Raw genomic sequence first — 22,320 nt, forward strand, 5'->3', positions numbered from 1 at the left:
GAGTCAACTCAGTTCAGCAGGATGGACTATCAGTTGGAATGCTGTAATTACCATCGCTCAAGTGTCAGCTGTGGCTCAGTTGGTAGCACCTGAGTCAGAAGGTCGTGGGTTCAAGTTCCACTCCAGAGACTTCAGCACAAAATCTAGGCTGACACTCCAGTGCAGTACTGAGGGAGTGCTGCACTGTCGGATGAGATGTTTCTTCGACAGCAACTCCCAAACCCGTGACCTCTACCACCCAGAAGGACAAGGGCAGCAGGCGCACGGGAACACCATCACCTGCAAGTTCTCCATCAAGTCACACACCATCCTGACTTGGAAATATATCGCCGTTCCTTCATCGTTACTGGGTCAAAATCCTGGCACTCCCTCCCTTACAGCATTGTGGGCGTACCTTCACCAGACGGACTGCAGCAGTTCAAGAAGGCAGCCCACCACCACCTTCTCAAGGGCAATTAGAGATGGACAGTAAATGCTGGCCCTGCCAGGGATGCCCACATCCCAGGAACGAATATTTAAAAAAACGAGGCTCCGTCTGCTCCCTCGGGTGGACGTAAAAGATCCCATGGCACTATTTCAAAGAAGAGCATGGGAGTTATTCCCAGTGTCCTGGTCAATATTTATCCCTCAATTTACATCACTAAAACAGATAATCTGGTCGTTATCACAGTGCTGTTTGTGGGGCTGGTCTGTAATGCCTTCCACAGTCAAATAACTTGTTGAGACTAGCAATTGGGAATAGCAGCCCCTGTGCATATTACAGTAGGAGAATAGCATATATATAAATCAATTATTTATTTACCGACCTTCCGGTTTTCAGATCTTTGAAGGTGTTATTAACTTACTGGACAAGCTGGCCGTTTGGTACCATTCAGACGACGGAACATCTGACCTGAAGGAAATGGCTCAGATTGGCCTCCGGGTTATCCTGGGCTACATCGTACAAGAAGACATGCAGGTTTGTAAACTTTCACTTGTGAAAATCAGCACAAGAGCCAGGACCTCACCATCTCCGAGGTTTCAGTCCCAGACAAGGCCATTTCTTATCACTTCCTTGTCTTCCCTCATCTCCTTGACGTCCTCCAAACCCTCTAACTACAACTTCCAGTGCTAGGAAAACTTGCCTCTTGTGTAGGACCCTCTCAAACTGCTAATTCCCCGTCTGACGCCCTTCCCCCACCATGACATGGCTGCCTCCGTTGAATTGCTCACAGGGATGAGAATTTTAAATTGGAGACATTATGGGGACTGGAAGCCAATGTAGGTCAGAAAGGACAGTGGCAAAAGTGAGCAGGGCCTGTTGCTTGATGGAATACAGGCAGCAATGTTTTTGATGAGCTGAAAGTTTGCAGCGGGTGGAGGACGGAAGCAAGTCTGTTGGATATATTACAGTCTAGTTAGTTGAGCTTATTGCTGATAAGCTTGCAGCTTTAACAGTGATTCCTGGAGGTTATACAATCTTGACCCTTGAGTCAGTGTACTAAGGTTGGTGGTCTCACTTCCTCAGGGATGCTTGTGTCTGTCTGCCTCCGGGACATCAGTTTGATGAATCTTTGTTTGTCGTCGCAAAAAGTCTAATTTCTTCCAATGTTTGTTTACACAGTAGAGCTAATCTTGCTTCTGTTCTCGGAGACTTAAATACAAGGTGCATACTGACTTATTTGTCCATCTCTAGTTAGTAGAGCTCTTAACTCAAAGTTTCTTTAAACTCCAGTGACTTCCCTTTATTTATAAAGTAAAGGATCGCATATACTTTTTAACAACCTTATCAACTTGTCCTACCACCTTCAAAGATTTGTGTATGTGAACCCCCGGGTGTCTCTGTTCCTGCACCCGCTTTAAAATTGTACCATTTGTATTATACTGCCTCTCCTCATTCTTCCTCCAAAAATGCTTCACTTTCCTTGTGTATAACCTTGATTAGACCACACTTAGAGTACTGTGCATAGTTCTGGTCCCATTACAAAAAATATATAGAGGCACTGGAGAAGGGGCAAAAAAGATTTACAAAAATGATAGCAGTACTGAGAGGTTTTAACTATCAGGAAAGACTGAACAGGCTTGGGCTCTTTTCTCTAGAAAAGAGAAGGCTGAGGGGTGACATAATCGAGGTTTTTAAAAGGATGAAGGGGTTTGATCGCATAGACCTAAGGAAGATATTTCCACTTGTGGGGGGAGTCCAAAACTAGGGGTCATAAATATAAGATAATCATTAATAAATCCAATAAGGAATTGAGGAGAAACTTCCTTACCCAGAAAGTGGTTAGAATGTGGAACTTGCCACCACTTGGAGTAGTTGAGGCAAATGGCATAGGTGTATTTAAGAGGAAACTAGATAAACACATGAGGGAGAAAGGAATAGGAGGATATGCTGATAGGGTTAGATGAAGTAGGGTGGGAGGAGGCTCATGTGGAGCATAAACACTAGCATAGACAAGTTGAGCCGAATGGCCTGTTTCTGTGCTGTAAATTCGATGTAATTCACACTTCACTGCATTAAATTTCATTAGTTGCTCCTATCACTTTGTCTGACCTCAAATAATGGCACATGCCAGTACAAGATAAGAATGGCTCTCCTAAGCATTTCCTATCTTGATCGGACAAGATCAGTCTCCATTCAGCATAGAAAAGCTCGAGAGTGTCTAGCTTTTGGCCACTGGTGAGAACCCGCTGTTAGCTATGAAAGACCTTTGTCCTCACAGTGCCGTCTTATTCCTAGCATATTAGTTTTAAATGTATCCTCATCTCCCTGTCTCTATCTAATGCCCATTAAATCCCTACATATATGGAAAAATGTCTTATTTACTCAAGATGTTGCCTCTGCATTCAGTTCGCTGCTCTTCAACTCTTCTCAGGTGTGTGCAATGGCCTGTGTCAAACTTCATAGCCTCCTTCAGACCATGCCGATATGGAAGGAGGAGGCCTGCTTCTTGCTGGGAAAACTGGACGTTCCCCTCACCAGATCCATCAAGGGAAAGACCGAGATCTTCTCATACCTGATGCCCATTGTCCGCACTCTCATGGACCAGTGTTACCAGTTGCTTGAGCTCCAGTACCAGCTGCCATCCCTGCCACCCACCAATGGCAGCCCAACCTTCTTCGAGGATTTCCAGCATTTCTGCGTCACCTCTGAATGGAGATTATTCATGGAAAGACACGTGAGTACTTTATGAACCTAAGCATAGTTTGATGCGTCTACATGTTTCTCTTGAAACCCGCACCAAGTCCCGCTCACCCATCTCCCCTGCGCTCACTGACCTACATTGGCTCCAGTTAAGCAACGTCTCAATTTTAAAATTCTTATTCTTTGTTTTTAGATGACTCCGTGGCCTCGCCCCTCCCTATCTCTGTAAAATCCTTCAGCCCGACAACCCTCTGAGATCTCTGTGCTCCTCCAGTTCTGGCCTCTTGAGCATCCTGGATTTTAATTGCTATACCATTGGTGGCCATGTCTTCAGCTGCCAAGGTCCTAAGCTCTGGAATTTCCTCCCTAAACCCCTCTGCTGCTCTACCTTCCTTTCCTCCTTTAAGGCGCTCCTTAAAGCCTAGCTCCATCTGCCCTAATATCTCCTTGTGTGGCTCAGTGTCAAATTTTGTTTGATAACACTCCTGTGAAGCGCCTTGGGACATTTTACTACATTAAAGGCATTATATAAATACAAGTTGTTGTTATGATTTGCGTGATTTTATGTGTGTGACATTCTGGGACGGTTCTCACAGAATGCAGTTAGCATTAACCTCATTGTCCTTGGCTTCTAATCTCAATCTTTCCCATCTCAAAACTGTGTGACTCCTCATGTCCATCAGTTATTCCTTTCTTCTACAGTCTTCAGGCTTTTAAAACTCGATCTAGGTGTCAACTGAACAATTCTTGATTTATCTTATCTTTTATCTTACTTGACAGCACCCTGTGTCGTATGACTCTTGACACTTCACCTAGTTACCGCCTCCCAACTTGTTCTCTCTTTTCTGCTCATTCCTCAAGTCTGTCCAGGCATCTCCTCCCCGGTCACTCCTTCTGTCTATCCCACTATCTTCTCCCCAGTTCAGTCTGCCTGTCTAGCCTGGTGTCCCTGCTCCTGCTCAGTGGCCCTCTCTGTCCTGAATTGCTTCATCCGCTCAATCCTCCAGTCTGACCTGAGATGATATCCCCAGCTCGGGTCTCCAGTCTGTCCGGGCATCTCTTCTACCACTCAGTCCTCCTCTCTGCCTTCATGTTTTCGAACCCATTCATCCTCATGTTATCCTGATGTCTTCTTCCCTTCTCGATCTTCATTTCTGTCCTGGACTCTCCATCCTGACTTAGTCCATATGCCTGTCCTATTAGCTCCTCCTTGACGTGGTTCTTTTGTATCTCCTAGTGTATCTTCCCCTGCTCAGCTCTCCCCTTGCCCAAGCCAAGGAGTCACATACCCCACTCTGTCTTCACTGGTGTCACCTTGCCCGCTTGATCTTCCTGTGCTGACATCTCCTCCCAGGCTTATCTTATTCCATCCTATCCTCTCAAATCTTATTCTATTTTATCCTATCTTATCTTATCCAAATCCAATCTTATCCTATCCTATCCTATTGAAACTTATTATACCTTTTCAAGCCTACCTTATCCCACCTTACCTTCCCTTACCTTACCATGACTGTTATGTCTTTTGTTCTTGTTTTATTTGGTGTGTTAGCTTTCAGTGGATGTACCTATCTATGTTTTTGCAGGTTCTGAAAGCCATGACTCAGTACGAGTTCGACACATTTGCCAAAAGCCACAATCAGATGTCCAGCTTCTGGAATTCCTGTTATGACTCGCTAATGAGCAGCTCACTACGTCGGGAGCATGAACGTGGGGAGAGCCGTTCCAAGTTCCAGGTAACTGATGCACCTGGCAAGCATTGAAAAGGCCTTTTGACCCATTAAGTACACTCCTTTCACAGCCCCTGTGCAATCGACCTACCCACTCATTTAATCTTCTTTCTCAAACCCTGTACACCCTACCCTGTACACTCTAACCTACCATGAACTCTATCCCACCCATGTAATCTCCTGAATTAAAGCATTGATTCTTTCAAAGGCAAATTAGATAGACTTCTTTCAGAAAATCACATTTTGGGAAACAATATATAAGTAATTTGATCGTGACATATGGCAAGTGTAGTATGCTTGGGAGGAACAGGTGACTTTGGACCTTTGGTTCCCAAAGCTCTCCACCACTGGGGTTTTCCTCGTGTCATTTCAGGGTTTGTTGTAGCCTAATTAATAGAGATTGACAGTTATGATCAGTCAACAACTCCATTCTAATTGTATCATGTAACTACGGTAGGGTACGGTAGCAAAGTGGTTATGTTACTGGACTAGTAATCCAGAGGCCTGGACTAAAGATCCAGGCCTAGAAATTCAGAGGCGCCCCGTTTAGGGCGCCAGCCTCGTCATGGCGCCGGAAGTACCGCCCCGGAAATAGTTGCGGCCGCCCGCCGCAAATTCAGTTTGAGCGCCCCAGAGGGAAGCGCGGCGCTACTCGAGGCGCCCCGCATCCCTCTTGGGGCGCTGCAACTGAAGATCGCAGCGCAACGTGCCGCAGTGCTGCGGTACTGCAGGCCTTCCCTTCTTAAAGGGGAGGGGCCTGCTGCAGCGCGGACGACGATCGCGAGTGCCGGCAAAAGAGCCCGGCCCCGAGGAGAAGTGCCGGGCTCTTGGGACACAGCTGGCACTCCGCGGGGGTGGGGGGCTCAGGAGGCCGGGGACGGTGGCGCGGAGAGGTGCTGGCAGGCGGCCAGCAAAAAAAATGGCCGCCCCGCACCTCAGCGCCTCTACCGCGTTAAAGCAGGGGGCGCTACTAAATTTCGCGATCGGGGCGGTAGCGGGGCGCTGCGCATACCGATGACGTCATCGGTAGCGGCGCAGCGCTAACGGCTAGTGCCGCCATTAGCGTCCCGCTAAATTTAGCGGGAAGCGTGGCCAGTGGCGTACAACCCACTAAGTGCCCTCTTAGGGCGCTAACAGGTGGCGCAGCCCACTGAATTTCTAGGCCCCGGAGTCATGTTCAAGTCCCACCACAGCAGCTGAGGAATTTGAATTCAGTTAAATCAGTAAATCTGGAATAAAAAGCTAGTATCATGAAACTACTAGGTTAGACCATCTGGTTCTTTAATGTCCTTACCTGGTCTAGCCTATATATGACTCCTGACTCTTAACTGCTGTCTAAAATGGTCTAGTAAGCCACTCAGTTGTACAAGGCACCAGACACGACAAAGGCACACCAAGCCCAGTCGACCCTTCAAAGTCCTCCTCACTAACATCTGAGGACTTGTGCCAAAATTGGGAGAGCTGTCTCACAGACTAGCCTGTCTGACAGCCTGACATAGTCATACTCACAGAATCATACCTTTCAGCATACCCTCCTCCATCACTATTCCTGAGTATGTCCTGTCTAACCGGCAGGACAGACCCACCAGAGGTGGTGGCACAGTGATATACAGTCGGGAGGGAGTGGCCCGGGCATCCTCAACATTGATTAAAGTCTCATGGAGTTAAAAATGGCCATGGAAAGCTCCTGCTGATGACTACCTTCCTCAACTGATGAATCAGTACTCCTCCATGTTGAACACCATTTGGAAGAAGCCACTGAGAGTAGCAAGGGCACAGAACGTACTCTGGGTGGGGGACTTCAATGTCCATCTTGTGGCTCGGTACCACCACTACTGACCAAGCTGGCAGAGTCCTAAAGGACATTGCTGTCAGACTGGGCCTGCGGCAGGTGGTGAGAGAACCAACACAAGGGAAAAACCTACTTGACCTCGTCCTCACCAATCTACCTGTCGCAGATGCATCGGGCCATGACAGTATTGGTAGGAGTGACCACTGCACAATCCTTGTGGAGATGAAGTCCCATCTTCACACTGAGGACACGCTCCATCATGTTGTGTGACCACCATGCTAAATGGGATAGATTCAGAATAGATCTAGCAGCTCAAAACTGGGCATCCAGCAGCAGCAGAATTGTATTCCACCACAATCTGTAACCTCATGGCCCAGCATATCCCTCACTCGACCATTACCATCAAGCCAGGGGATCAATCCTGGTTCAATGAGGAGTGTAGAAGAGCATGCCAGGAGCAGCACCAGGTGTACCTAAAAATGAAGTGCCAACCTGGTGAAGATGGTTGGGCCTAGGTCACTGTCCTGAAGAACTCCTGCAGTGATGTCCTGGGGCTGAGATGATTGGCCTCCAACAACCACAACCATCTTCCTTTGTGCTAGGTAGGACTCCAGCCAGTGGAGAGTTTTCCCCGATTCCCATTGACTTCAATTTTACTAGGGCTCCTTGATACCAAACTCGGTCAAATGCTGCCTTGACACCAAGGGCAGTCACTCTCACCTCACCTCTAGAATTCAGCTCTTTTGTCCATGTTTGGACCAAGGCTGTAGTGAGGTCGGGAGCCAAGTGGTCTTGGCGTAACCCAAACTGGGCATCAGTGAGCAGGTTATTGGTGAGTAAGTGCTGCTTGATAGCACTGTCGACGACACCTTCCTTCACTTTGCTGATAGCCGGGATATTGTCGGGGCCCTGGTGAAGGTACAACACAGGACTACATACGTGCTAAACAGCAGAAACAGCATGCTATAGACAGAGCTAAGCGACCCCACAACCATCGGATCAGATCGAAGCTTTGCTGTCCTGCCACATCCAGTCGTGAATGGTGGTGGACCATTAAACAAATAACGGAAGGAGGAGGCTCCATGAATATCCCCATCCTCAATGATGGTGGAGCCCAGCACGTGATTGAAAAAGACAAAGCTGAAGTGTTTGCAACCATCTTCAGCCAGAAGTGCCGAGTGGATGATCCACATTGGCCTGCTCCTGAGGTCTCCACCATCACAGAAGCCAGTCTTCAGCCACTATGGGCCCCGACAATATCCCGGCTATCAGCAAAGTGATGGAAGGTGTCGTCAACAGTGCTATCAAGCAGCACTTACTCACCAATAACCTGCTCACTGATGCCCAGTTTGGGTTACGCCAAGACCACTCGGCTCCCGACCTCACTACAGCCTTGGTCCAAACATGGACAAAAGAGCTGAATTCCAGAGGTGAGGTGAGAGTGATTGCCCTTGGTGTCAAGGCAGCATTTGACCGAGTTTGGTATCAAGGAGCCCTAGTAAAATTGAAGTCAACGGGAATCGGGGAAAACTCTCCACTGGCTGGAGTCATACCTAGCACAAAGGAAGATGGTTGTGGTTGTTGGAGGCCAATCATCTCAGCCCCAGGACATCGATGCAGGAGTTCTTCAGGACAGTGACCTAGGCCCAACCATCTTCAGCTGTTTCATCAATGACCTTCCTTTCATCATAGGGTCAGAAGTGGGGATGTTCATTGATGATTGCACATTCCATTCGCAACTCTTCAGATATTGAAGCAGTCCGTGCCCGCATGCAGCAAGACCTGAACGACATTCAGGCTTGGGCTGACAAGTGGCAAGTAACATTCATGCCACACAAGTACCAGGCAATGACTATCTCCAACAAGAGAGAGTCTAGCCACCACCCCTTGACATTCAGCCAAGGCTTATTCGACAGCACCTCCCAAACCAACAACCTCTACCACCTAGAAACACAAGGGCAGCAGGCGCACGGGAACACCATCACCGCCAAGTTCACTTCCAAGTCACAAACCATCCTGACTTGGAAATATATCGCCATTCCTTCATCGTTGTTGGATCAAAATCCTGGAATTCCTTCCTTAACAGCACTGTGGGAGTACCTTCACCTCATGGACTCACCACCACCTCCTGAAGGGCAATTGGGGATAAACAACAAAAACAACAACTTGTATTTTTATAGCGCCTTTAACATATTAAAACATCCCAAGGCACTTCACAGGAGTGTTATAAAGAAAAAGAAAGAAAGACTTGTACTGTATTTATATAGCTCCTTTCACGACCACCGGACATCTCAAAGCGCTTTACAGCCAAAGAAGCACTTTTGGAGTGTAGTCACTGTTGTAATGTAGAAAATGTATAAGACAAAAATTTGACACCGAGGCACATAAGGAGAAATTAGGGCAGATGACCAAAAGCTTGGGGCAAGGCCATGGAGGGATTTGAAAACAAGGATGAGAATTTTAAAATTGAAACGTTGCTTAACCGGGAGCCAATGTAGGTCAGTGAGCACAGGGGTGATGGGTGAACGGGTGGTGCGAGTTAGCACACGGGCAGCCAAGTTTTTGATGACTTCAAGTTTACGTAGGGCAAAGCGTGGGAGGTCAGCCAGGAATGCATTGGAATAGTCAAGTCTGGAGGTAACAAAGGCATGGATGAGGGTTTCAGCAGCAGATGAGCTGAGGCAGGGGCGGAGGCGGGCAATGTTACGGAGGTGGAAATAGGCGGTCTTAGATATTCTGCGGTTATGTGGTCGGAAGCTCAATTCGGGGTCAAATATGACACCAAAGATGACAACAAGGAGCCGGCTACCAAAGCCTTGCCACCCCCGGAAGACCAGGTGCTCACTCTGTCGACCTCCGACGTAAGGGGCGCTCTACGCAGAGTGAACAGTCGAAAGGCTACTGGACCGGATAGCATCCCTGGACGGGTACTCAAGGAATGTGCTGATCAGCTGGCTGATGTCTTCACCGCCATCTTCAACCTGTCATTGGCCCAGGCAGTAGTCCCTACATGCTTCAAGACCGCCACCATCATTCCTGTGCCTAAACAAGCGGCTGTGACGTGTCTGAACGACTATCGACCTGTCGCACTCACACCCATCATAATGAAGTGTTTCGAGAGACTGGTCTTAGCCCACATCAAAGCCAGTGTTCCTGCCTCCCTTGACCAACACCAGTTTGCCTATCGGGCAAACAGATCAACGGAGGATGCAATCACAACTGCTCTACACTCGGCACTGAATCACCTAGATGGTAAGGAGACCTACATCAGAATGTTGTTTATAGACTACAGCTCAGCATTCAACACCATTGTCCCCAACAAGCTGGCCACCAAACTCCAAACTCTTGGCCTGAACACTTCCCTCTGCAACTGGACCCTGGACTTCCTAACAAACAGACCCCAGTCTGTCAAATTAGGTAACCACACCTCCCCGCCCCTGACCCTGAACACGGGGGCCCCACAAGGATGTGTGCTGAGCCCCCTCCTCTACTCCCTCTTCACCCACGACTGTGTGGCTGTTAATGGTTCCAACACCATCATCAAGTTCGCAGATGACACCACGGTAGTAGGCCAGATCACCAACAATGATGAGTCAGCCTACAGGGAGGAGGTCCAGCATCTCGTGAAGTGGTGCGCCGACAACAACCTGGCCCTTAACACCAAGAAAACAAAGGAAATAATCGTGGACTTCAGGAAGTCCAAAGGCGGAAGTCACACCCCCATCCACATCAATGGGGCGGAGGTGGAAAGGGTGGCCAGCTTTAAGTTCCTCGGAGTCCACATCACGGAAGACCTCTCCTGGTCACTCAACACCTCCTCTCTGGTGAAGAAGGCCCAGCAGCGCCTATATTTCTTGAGGAGGCTGAAGGGATGTAATCTGTCACCCCCGATCCTCTCTAACTTCTACCGCTGCACTATAGAGAGCATCCTGACAAACTGTATCACGGTATGGTACGGCAGCTGTAGCTCCCATGACCGGAAAGCCCTGCAGCGGGTAGTCAAAACTGCCCAACGCATTACCGGCTACCGACCATAGAACATATATATCAGAAACGCTGCCTACGGAGGGCACGGTCCATCATCAAAGACCCTACCCACCCCAGCCACAGTCTGTTCGCCCTCCTACCAACTGGAAGACACTACAGATGCATTCGCACCCGTACGACCAGATTTAGGAACAGCTTCTTTCCCAGGGCTGTCATCCTACTGAACTCCACAAAGAAACACTAAAGCCTGCACACCTGCCGATGCACTTTATTATGGTCATATTTATGCTAATATATATGTACAAATGTATGTTGAAATGTTTAAGTGTCCTAATCCAAATTGTACACTCTCGGGAGCCGCAAGCCTACATTTCGTTGTACTGCACTTGTGCACTAACAATGACAATAAAAGTTGATTTGATTTGATTTGATTTGAAACAGTGTGGTTCAGCCTCAGACAGATGCTAGGGAGAGGGATGGAGTCAGTGGCTGGGGAATGGAGTTTGTGGCGGGGACCGAAAACAGTGGCTTCAGTCTTCCCAATATTTAATTGGAGAAAATTTCTGCTCATCCAGTATTGGATGCCGGACAAGCAGTCTGACCATTTCTGGGCAATAAATGCTGGTTTTGCCAACGACGCCCACGCCCTATGAACAAATCTAAAAATAAAAACAGGATGGTAGAAGGCGAACTCGATGGACGTGGTCTTTTTTCAGTTCGTAATTAAATCTAATGACTCCAGTCAATTAACAGTTCAGCCTTCAGACTTCGTGGAGTTCTTGCTGCCAAACTGTCTAGTCTGAACCATTGGCTTTTTCTCTTGAAAAATGTTTTGTGTGACTTTTGGTATTTGTTCTTAGGATATGGGCCACGCTGGCAAGGATGCATTTATTGCCCATCCCTAGTTGCCCTAATAGGTGGTGGTAGACCTTCTCCTTGAACCCCTGCAGCCCTTGTGGTGATGGTGCTCCCACAATAGTGTTAGGTAGGGATTATCAAGATTTTGACCCAGCGACGTTGAAGGAACAGCAATATATGTCCAAGCCAGAAAGATATGTGGCTTTTTGGGAACCTGATGTGGCTGCTGCTCTCGTGATCTTGCGGCTCTTTTCCTTCTTGGTGCTAGATGTCATACAGCTGGGAGGTGCTGTCACAGTAAGCTTGTTGAGTTGCTGCATTGCATCCTCTAGATCGGACATTATGCAGCCACATTATGCAGTCCAGTGGAAAGGGCACCGATCAAGTTAAAAACCCAAAGCAAGCAAAAAGTAACCTTTTGTCGCAGTGCTGTTCAAGATTAATAAAATCAATCCAATTAAATTTCATCATACGCAAGGGTTCAAATCACACAAACCCCAAGTTAAAACTTAGGGAGATAGAAGTAAGAAGGGAAGGCCATTGATGTAGACTGTATAAATGGGTTTATACAGGTTTATGCAGCTTAGCGCAAGACATCCATTTGGACAGTTCCTCTAAGGAACTTAGATGTCATCTCCAGATGCTGACTAGGTGGCAAGAGCAAGTTCCAAGCGTAGCCAATGCCTATTTAATGACAGATCCAACAATCCAGTCCCCTGGTTTTGACCTTCAACTCCATCTGTGGGTAAAGCTCAATTACTTCAGATGGGGAATGATCAGATGTGCCGCAAATGACTATAAGTGGGGCCTTCGTGACTGCTCCTTTTGGGGTTGGAGTTAGAAGATGTAGGCCACGAATTGGGCTGCACCCATTGGCAAGGGCTGACTGGTTCCTTAATGGACATGCACAATGTCATTTACTCAGCTATTAAATGGTTACAACACATAGACTGACACGCTTGACATGACAATCTATGTAAATACAATGGGGGAGAAATTGGGTATGTAGCGCCACCTGTTAGCGCCTAAAGAGGGCAGTCAGTGGCTGTAGCGCCACTGGCCGCGCCTCCCGCGATATTCAGCGGGGGCGCTAATGGTGGCGTTAGCCTGTTGCGCTGCGCCGCCACCGATGACGTCATCGGTGTGCGCAGCGCCCCATTAGCGCCCCGATCGCGATATTTGGTAGCGAACGCCGCTGTAGCGCCGTTCGCTACCCGCGCCCAGTTCACGGGGCCTTGCTGTGCCGGCAGTGGCGCAAGTTAAGGTGGAGGTGCGGGGCAGCCGCTTTTTTCGGCGGCCGCCTGCCAGCACCTCCATCCCCGGCCTCCTGATCCCCACCCCCCCCCCCCGCCCCCGCGGCATTCACAGAAATCACAGAAACCCCACAGTGCAGATAGAGGCCATTTCGGCCCATCGAGCCTGCACCGACACATATCCCACCCGATCCCCGTAACCCCTACGGGGTTTCCCGAGAGCCCGGCACTTCTCCTCGGTGCCGGGCTCTTTTGCCGGCACTCGCGATCGGGGATCGCGCTGTTGCAGGCCCCTCCCCCTTAACAATGGGAGGAATGTCTGCAGTACCGCAGCGGGCCGTGCCGCAGCGTGTGGCGCTGCGGCACGTTGCGCTGCGATATTCAGTTTCAACGCCCTAAGAGGGACGCGGAGCGCCTCGAGCCTCGCCCCGTCTCCCTCTAGGGGCGCTGAAACTGAATTTCTGGCGATCGGTATTACTCCGAACGCTGCGCAAAAATCAGCGAACTTGGCGCCACTTTGGCGCCTCAACCGAATTTCTAGGCCAATGTTTTTGGAGCGGGAAGAATATGGTGAGAAGCCAGCTAGTTGTGATTGGAATTTATGAGAAAGGGATGGGCTTGTTGTGCTTAATGGTCTGCTCCTGTTGCTAAAAATGACCTTGTGATTATGGAAGAAGACCCTTAAGACTCACTCTCTGTTTGTTTCCCCTCCCCTCCACCGCTAGGAGTTAATGCTGGAGCCGTTCATGAAGCGTGTGCGACACGAGAATGCTCGATACAGCAACATCCTCAAACAGATTAACAGTCACCACAGCGCTGTACTCCGGCAGTGGAGATCGTTAAGGCGTCTCTTGACCTGCCCACGTGGGGCCTGGGCAGAACGGTAGGTGGCATTTTTTTTTAATGAGAACTCAGAATTGAGTTTGGAGGAGCCTGGACATTTGTAAACAAGTTGGATTTTTCCAACAATCCGACAGCTTCATGGTCACTTTTACTGATACCAGCTTTTTATTTCCAATTTAAAAAAAAAAACTGAATTCAAATTTTCAAACTCACATTCTATTCGTCCAGGCCTCTGGATACAGTCCACTAACATAACCACTACGATACCGACTAGGTGTTCTAGTGGGTTGGACACTGGCCTTTTCAGCCCTAACTAACAATGAAAGCCTCCTGTGTTTGCCGGTTATTACGGATCATATTTCAAATGTGTTTTGGCAATCTGAACTCGGATTCCAGTGGGCATGGACTACAGTACAATGTCGATAATTCTGCACTAACTGGCACTAAATTGGCAATCTCGGTCAGGGAATCGCTGGTGTGAGAAATGGAAAATTGCTACACTGATACAGGAGGAGTTTGGGGCTGACGCACATTGTTGGTGCAGTGTGGAGAAAGCTTTATTTTGATTGCAATCGTTGTGTAAGTGTTTCTCTCTCACACCTGGCAGCTATCTCTTGCCCTGCCAGTACACTTTACACCTAATCTCAGCCTATTACCATCTCGTCTAGCTTCTAATACCTTTCATTGTCTCTTTTACTTCTTTTGTTTCTTTCACTTCTTTTGTCCGATCGCAGCCCTGCCTTCGATCTATTTTCTTTTCTTTCCAGTTTTGAAGAAGGGTTCGACCCGAAACGTCAACTCAAATTTCTCTCCACAGATGTTGCCTGACCACCTGAGTTTTTCCAGCATTTTCTGTTGTTATTTCGGATTTCCAACATCTGCAGTATTTTGCTATCGGGAGTGCTTGATGTTGGCGCTAGGTGTTCACAATGGGAAAGTGTTCCATTCTCTGGCAGTAACACCTTGACGAGCATTCTTGGTTAATCTTAACTCTGAAATCACAGCAGTACTTCAAAGAAAGAACTTGAATTTATCTTGTGTCTTTCATAGCCTCAGGTCGTCCCAAAGTGGTTCACAGCCAATGAAGTTCTTCTGAAATTACTGTTGTAATGTAGGAAACGCAGCAGTTAATTTGCGTATAGCCGGGTCCCACGAATAGCAATGAGATACATGACCAAAATTTTCTTTTAAGTGTTGGTTGAGGGATAAATATTGATCAGGACACTGGTAGAACTCCCTGCTCAACTTTGAATAATGCCGTGAGATCTTTTATGTCCACCTGAGAGGGCAGACAGGGCCTCAGTTTAACATCTCTTCCAAAGACAGCACCTCTGACAGTGCAGCACTCCGTCAGTGCTGCACTGGAGTGTCGGCCTGGATCATGTGCTCAAGTCTCTAGGGTTGGTTTCAACCCTCCTCAAGAGTGAGTAACTCCTATACCCCAAAATTGCAAGACTTCACTGTGACAGGGGGTATCAATCGATGGGAGCACAGGTTGGAGAATTTGGCTTTGAGCGTGTCCAACTCGCGCTAGTCCTGATTTTTCCTGCTATTTATTTCAGAACTATATGTACACAGGTGACTCCTAACACACAACTAACATGATTTCTCATTACTCTGTAGCAATCCCACTGAAATTAAATGGAAACTATCAAGTGTGGAGACGTACTCAAGGATGAGGCTCAAACTGGTTCCAAACTACAACTTCGACAAGCATGCAGAAGCCAGCGCCTTGCGGGATAACCTTGGTAAACAAACCCTGTGCTTTCTTTTTAGGCTAGTGGCAAAGAAAGGAAAATAGTGCCTTTCAAGACCTCAGTACGTCCCAAATCACTTGACAGCCAATGAAGTACTTTTGAAGTGCAGTCACTGTTGTAATGTAGGAAACGCAGCAATCAATTTTACTTAGCTTCAGTTTAAGCTTATTCAGGTCACAGACTTGTTCTAGCTGTAGATCCTCATCACTCCATTCTGTCACCCTCTCCACACTAGTCCTCCAGACTATCCACAGAAGCAAAGAGGAGAGAATCACCAAGACAATTAAGCTGTTAGATTGTCGTAAAAGTGCAACTGGTTCACTAATTCTTTTAGGAAAGGAAATCTGCCATGTTTACCCGGTCTCATCTATATGTGACTCCGATTTAACACCAATGTGACTCCATATTGCCCTCTGAAGTGGCCTAGCAAGATCCTCAGTATATCAAACTGCTACAAGGATGTCTAATGGCATTGTGGGAGCACCTTCACCACGTGCACTGGAACAGTTCAAGTAGAAGGCCCGCCACTTTATCGAGGGCAGTTGGGGATGAGTAATAAATATGAGTTATGCCAGAAATGCCCACATCCTGAGAATTAATAAAAAAAGACATTTTGTGTTTTATCGGATGCATGTGTCAAGCACACAGCAGCGGAGTGGATCCCAAACTGACTGATTCTTTTTGGTTCTCCGCAGGTACTGATCACGTGAGAAGTCAACCGGACTCTCTGCCGCTGGCAGTGGCAAAAGAGGCGAAAGTGAGCGAGTTGGAAGATGATCAGCTTGGAGACGAAGACCTCGTTTTCCTTAATAACCAGTAAGTGTTTGGTCAATGAAACAGCCAGTGTTTAAAGGGGCCTCAACGACAGTGCCAGATACCAATCTAGAGTCTGCCCTACGATGATACCCAACCACAGCAAGCCACTGTATTGACAGGTTTACCAAAGTTTAAAATAGTCAGCAGATGTTCTTGGTGGCTTTTGAATTCTTATTATTTAATTTGGACTGTGAGCACAGAGCTAGAAGACATGACTATAAAACTAACAGGGCTGAAGCATGACTTGAGATTGGAAAAACCTTTTTGTTTCTTGCAGAGTAGCAGATAAAACAATTGATGCTGTGTTAAATTTAAGAAACAAAACAGGCTGAATATCTGATTCAGAACAAGATCTGAGGGTCATAAGAATAAGGACAGATAGATCGAACACTGTGTGGAACTTGATGGTTCCTGAGTTGATGCATCCAATGTCATGCAAGGGATTTAAAAGAAAGACTGCAGTTATATAGCGCCTATTATGACCTCCGGACTTCCCAAAGTGCTTAACAGCCACTAAGATACTTTGAAGTGTAGTCACCATTGCAATGTAGGAAACACGGCAGCCAATTTATGCACAGCAAGGACCTATAAACAGCAATGAAATAATGACCAGATAATCTGTTTTTTAATGATGTTGGTTGAAGGATAAATATTAGCTAGGACCCCAAGGAAAACTCCCCAGCTCTTCTTCGAAATAGTGTCCTGGAATCTTTTACGTCCACATGTGAGAGCAAATGGGGCCTTGGTTTAACGTTTCATCTAAAAGACGGCACCTCCAACAGTGCAGTATTTCCTCAGCACTGGATTCTGTCCAGTGGACAGAAATGTCAGCCTGGATTCTGTGCTCAAGTCTCTTGAGTGGGACTTTGTAAAGTATGTATGATATAGGGTGTGAGGTTGGATAGATATTCTGGAGATTTGCTTGATCTATATTCTAAGTAAAGGAAGGATTCGACCGGACGTTCCTGGTTCAATTCCTCCATCAACAAAATCTCCCACACAACTAATGTCCTTGAGCAAAGAACTCACCATAAGTGGACTCCAATCTATCAGCCTCTAAGTGGGCTTGAGCATTGCTAGAAAGTCAACAGGAGTGAGGCAAGAATGGCAAACTGCTCCATCACAAGGTTTACATGCTCTTGACCACAGGTCAGGAAAGAAGGATGGCCAGTTCCCCATGCTGGCCTTTGATCAAGGAATGGCTATTTTAAACTCTTGACCCTGTGTTGTGGGGAGGAAGGGGGGGCTTAAGGAGAACTTTCGCAAAATTTTCCATCGAGATTAAGAGTGTTAGATTGGGTAGGTTTGTATGAAGGTGGTCATTCATAGGCCGACAGGACTTCAGCTTAACCTTTCACCTGAAACAGTTTGGGTTAGGAAAGATGGCGCTCAGTCAGGGGACAGAACATCTCTGATGTTCTTTTCTTGTTTTATACTTTATATGATTTTGTAAAGGTTGTAATAATAGACTAATGCTGCATTCCTTGTCTATGTACTAGTAATCAGAGTCAAACACTTACACGTTTGTTAAGGGTTATATGAACATACATACTCATACCACGGCAGTTTGAGAATTTGAATTCAATTTTAAAAATCTGCAATTAAAAAGCTGGTAACATAAGAGTGACTATGAAGCTGTTAGATAGTCGTAAAATCCCAACTAGTTCATTATTGTTCTTTACAGAAGGAAACCTGCCATTCCTACTCTGTCTGACCTATAGGTGACTTCGAGTTGACTCCTAACTACATCTGAAGTGGCCTATTTCACAACACCACTTTCTCAGGGCAAGTAGGGATGGACAATAAATCCTGGCCTTGTCAGCGATGCTCACGTCCTGAGAATGAATTTTTAAAAAAAGAAAGCACCCCAGAACACAAGGCGATGCTTAGCTGTAGAAGATCAAGTGTTAACAGTGGTTGAGCTCAATTTTCTAAATTCTTCCTTCGGCTTCATCTTCTAACCTCACGTTACAATTTCACCGTTTCTATTTCTTTCTAACTATATTACGTCACATGATCTTCACAGAATCACAGAAACCCCACAGTGCAGATAGAGGCCATTTCGGCCCATCGAGCCTGCACCGACACATGTCCCACCCGATCCCCATAACCCCTACACCAACACATATCCCACCCTATCCCCGTAACCCCACGTATTTAATCCCCCCTAACACTAAGGGTCAATTTATCATAGCCAATCAACCTAACCTGCACATCTTTGGACTGTGGGAGGAAACCGGAGCACCCGGAGGAAACCTACACAAACACGGGGAGAATGTGCAAACTCCACACAGACAGTCACCCGAGGCCGGATTCGAACCCGGGTCCCTGGTGCTGTGAGGCAACAGTGCTAACCACTATGCCACCGTGCCATCTTGATGCACTTTACACCTGTTCTCTCCAGTCTTCATCAAGAAGTTCCAGGCTCTTTAAGCATCTATCACCCAAGGCTTTCGTTCTGACATCCATGCGCCAGAAGGCCAGCAGAAACTACTGGTGTTTAGGGTTAGCGAGGTATAGAATGCACCATCATGATTCAACGATAGATTAAGTTATTTTCTAGGCATGCAAAAACAGTGATAGAGTCCAGACCTAAATACAATTGATGTATAACCCGACCTCGACATCAGGCTGCTTGTGACCTATGTGAAGTTCTGCAGGTGTTTAACTTTAGGGTTTAGTATAAAATGGATCCTTTACTGACCAAATGGATTCCTTTATTAGCTCTTGTTCACTTAACAATTTTTTTTGTAGAGTTGAACCCGAGGAACCCAGTCAGAAGGAGAAGTTGGTGATCTCTGAGGAATGCGAGCTGATCACGATTGTCGCGGTGATCCCTGGACGCTTGGAGGTCACCACACAGCACATCTATTTCTATGATGGCAGCACCGAGAAAGAGGAGACAGAGGAGGGTGAGGTTCCTGAAACTCCTCTGCTGCTTGGTCGCTCTTTCAATAAGTAGCGAATTGTCCTATGTGTCATTCCCACTCCAGAGACTTAAACACATAATCCAGCCTGGCACTTCAGTGCAATACTGAGGGAGTGCTGCACCTGAACCAAGCTTCAAGAAGGAGGCAGGTTGACACAGGAACAGGAATCGCCCTTGAGTCTGTTCCGCCATTCAGTTAGTTCATGGCTGATCTGTACCTCAACCCCATTTATCTGCCTTTGATCTATATCTCTTGATACCCTTTATCTAGTCATGGCAGTCTTGAAAATTTCAATTGACCCAGCATTCACAGCCATTTGGGGGAAGAGAATTCCAGATTTCCACTACCGTTTGTGTGAAAAAGTGCTTCCTGATTTCACTTCTGTGTGGTCTAGCTCTAATTTTAAGATTGTACCCCTTGTTCTGGATTCCCCCATCAGTGGAAATAGTTTCTCCATATCTACTCTATCGAATTACATTATCATTTTAAACAACTCGATTAGATAGCCCCTCAACCTTCTAAACTCAAGGGAATACAAGCCAAATTTATGCAACCTGTCATAATTTAACCTTTTAAACTGTGGTATCATTCTAGTAAATCTGCGCTGTACACCCTCCAAGGCTTCCTGAGGTGCAGTGCTCAAAATTGAATGCAGTACTGCCTGGGGTCTGACCAAGGCTTTGCACAGCTGGAGCATTATTTCCTCCCCTTTGTATTCCAGCCTCCTTGAGAGAAAGGCCAACATCCCATTAACTTTTTTTGATTACTTTTTGGACCTGTGCGCACCAGGTTTTAGTGGTTTGGACACCCAAATCACTTTCCTCCTTCACAGTTCTTAGTCTATCACCATTAAGAAGATATTCTAAATTGTCTTTCTTAGACCCAAAGTGGATAAACTCACACTTCCCACGTTGAACACCATCTGCCACAGTTTTGCCCACGCACTTAATCTGTCTATGTCCCTTTGTGACTTCCTGCTCCCATCCACACAACGTAATGTGCCTTCCAATTTAGTGTCATCTGCAAACTTGGATATACAACTCTCTATTCCTTCATCAAAAACAACTGAGTCATGGCCTTCAGGAGAGGGGGCGAAAAAGGGAACAAGATAAATAAAATCGTGGTCTTGTTTTCAGGAATTGGGTACGATTTTAAACGTCCCCTGTCTCATCTCCGAGAAGTGCATCTCAGACGCTATAACTTGAGGAGATCTGCTTTGGAGTTCTTCTTCATCGACCAATCAAACTACTTTGTCAACTTCAAAAAGAAGGTATAGTATTTGCTATTTTTTAAACAGGTTCTTTATTATAATTAGGATTTGGGTTGGAACATTTTTTTAATGTAATTTTTGGAATGTGGGTGATGCTGGCAAGGCCAGCATTTATTGCCCATCATAGTTGCCCTGAGTAAATAGTGGTAGGGCTTCTTGAACTGCTGTGTGAGGTGGTTTGATTCAACTAATTGGCTTGCTAGGCCACCTCAGAGGGCAGTTAAGAGTCAACCACGTTGCTGTGGGACTGGAGTCACATATAGGCCAGACTGGGTAAGGATAGCAGGTTTCCTTCCCTAACAAACATTGGGTTTTTAACGACAATCAAACAGCCTCATGGTCACTTTTACTGATGCCAGTTTTTTATTTCCAGATTTTTAAAGTGAGTACAATTTCTCAACCTGCCATGGTGGGATTTAAACTCCTGTTCTCTGGATTATTAGTACAGGCCTCTGGATTGATTACTAGTCCAGTAACAGAACTACTGCACTACTGTACCCTATAAATTAGACTAGATTGTTGAGATGAAAGTTCCCTGGCACTGGGAGTCTTTGTGGGATAGAACATTTTTATCATCTCCAAATCCAGCCCAGCCTGGTGTGAAAAAAATTGCAGCTAAGGATGAGAGGGATGAAGGTTCCATTTTTTTCTGCTCCCAATGTTATACCTTAACACCAAAAAATCTGGACAAATAAGAAATTTCTATTTTCATTTCATACAGTTTTTAAGATGGCCAGTTGCCCATTTTATGTTCTATAAACAGGTCCTGAAGGGCACGATGGATCAAAAGAATGGGCAGATATCTGTCCTGCTGTCCATTTTCCATCTCTCACAAAGATTGTTAAAGAGGAAAGAAAGTGTCAGGAGCACTTTCTGTTCCAAGTATTATTCATTTTTATGGAAAAATAATGGTCTGCAAATTTTGTTTAAAAGAAATATCAATTTTATTACTGAGTGTATGATGTGACTTTAAGAACAACCTGGTCACATGACTGCCAGGGAATTGTCCATCTAACTGGTTGCAGCGTGCGAGTGAGCGAATAGGATGAGAAAGGAAGACAATGAAAAGTTGGACATGATCTCTGAGCTGAGATGAGGCCTCCTGGATTCCCGTTCTCTCTCTCCTCCATATTCTCAGTGTCCTGGATTTCTTAGGTTCCCTCCTCACAAGGTGTAACGGAAAGAAAGAATTTGCATTTATATAGCGCCTTTCCACAATGTAAGGATGTCAAAGCGCTTCATAGTCAACAAAGTTCTTATGAAATTACTGTTGTAATGTGAGGAAGGGCAGCAATCAATTTGTGCACAGCAAGGTCCCACAAACAGCAAATAGATAAATGACCAGTTAATCTGTTTTAGTGATGTTTGTTGAGGGATAAATATTGGCCAGGACACTGGGGAGAACTCCCCATTTCTTCGAATAGTGCTGTGGAATCTTTTACGTCCACCAGAGAGGGCAGACAGGGTCTAGGTTTACTGTTTCATCAAAAAGACAGCACCTCTGACAGTGTAGCACTCCCCCAGTACCAGTGTTCCCTGTAATTTTTTGGGGGCTTTAATGGACTGCGCGGCCCATTCAAAAATACACGCATGCGTGGTTTTTGCATTTAAAGGCCGGTGACCCGGCTGCGCGGGTCTTTCGGAGCGCTGTGTGGCCACGCAGCTTAAAGGGAACATTGCCCAATACTGCACTGATGTGTCAGCCTAGATTTTGTGCTAAGTCTCTGGAGTGGGATTTGAACCCACGACCTTCTGACGCAGAGGTGAGAGAACTTTAACTGAGCTAAGGCTGACCAAGAGGGTGGACATTGAGTGCACCTTCTCCAAAGTAGTATCTCTCCCTCTTGTTATGTGCAGTCTTCTCCTGGGTTTGAATAATAGACATTGACAGGGAGACGTCAAGGATTGCCCAAGTATCAGCCTGCTCCCCATAATAGATGTGATTCCGAGAACAAGCATCAAG

At 46.5% G+C, this 22,320-nt stretch overlaps 1 protein-coding gene across 1 annotated transcript in view; it reads left to right on the forward strand.

The window, feature by feature from the left end:
• The window catches only part of nbeal2 (neurobeachin-like 2), a 288,718-nt gene that overhangs the window by 206,013 nt on the left and 60,385 nt on the right, over positions 1 to 22,320 (forward strand). The window contains exons 25-32 of the mRNA XM_085993937.1: positions 821 to 958; positions 2,856 to 3,158; positions 4,708 to 4,857; positions 13,467 to 13,624; positions 15,208 to 15,332; positions 16,037 to 16,157; positions 18,912 to 19,069; positions 20,224 to 20,357. Coding sequence (XP_085850063.1) covers positions 821 to 958; positions 2,856 to 3,158; positions 4,708 to 4,857; positions 13,467 to 13,624; positions 15,208 to 15,332; positions 16,037 to 16,157; positions 18,912 to 19,069; positions 20,224 to 20,357 — 1,287 coding nt within the window. The remainder of the gene's footprint in view (positions 1 to 820; positions 959 to 2,855; positions 3,159 to 4,707; positions 4,858 to 13,466; positions 13,625 to 15,207; positions 15,333 to 16,036; positions 16,158 to 18,911; positions 19,070 to 20,223; positions 20,358 to 22,320) is intronic.

This window comes from Somniosus microcephalus, chromosome 7 (assembly GCF_052327205.1).
Source record: "Somniosus microcephalus isolate GS21.2 chromosome 7, FLI_Smic_1.0, whole genome shotgun sequence".
Classification (NCBI taxonomy): domain Eukaryota; kingdom Metazoa; phylum Chordata; class Chondrichthyes; order Squaliformes; family Somniosidae; genus Somniosus; species Somniosus microcephalus.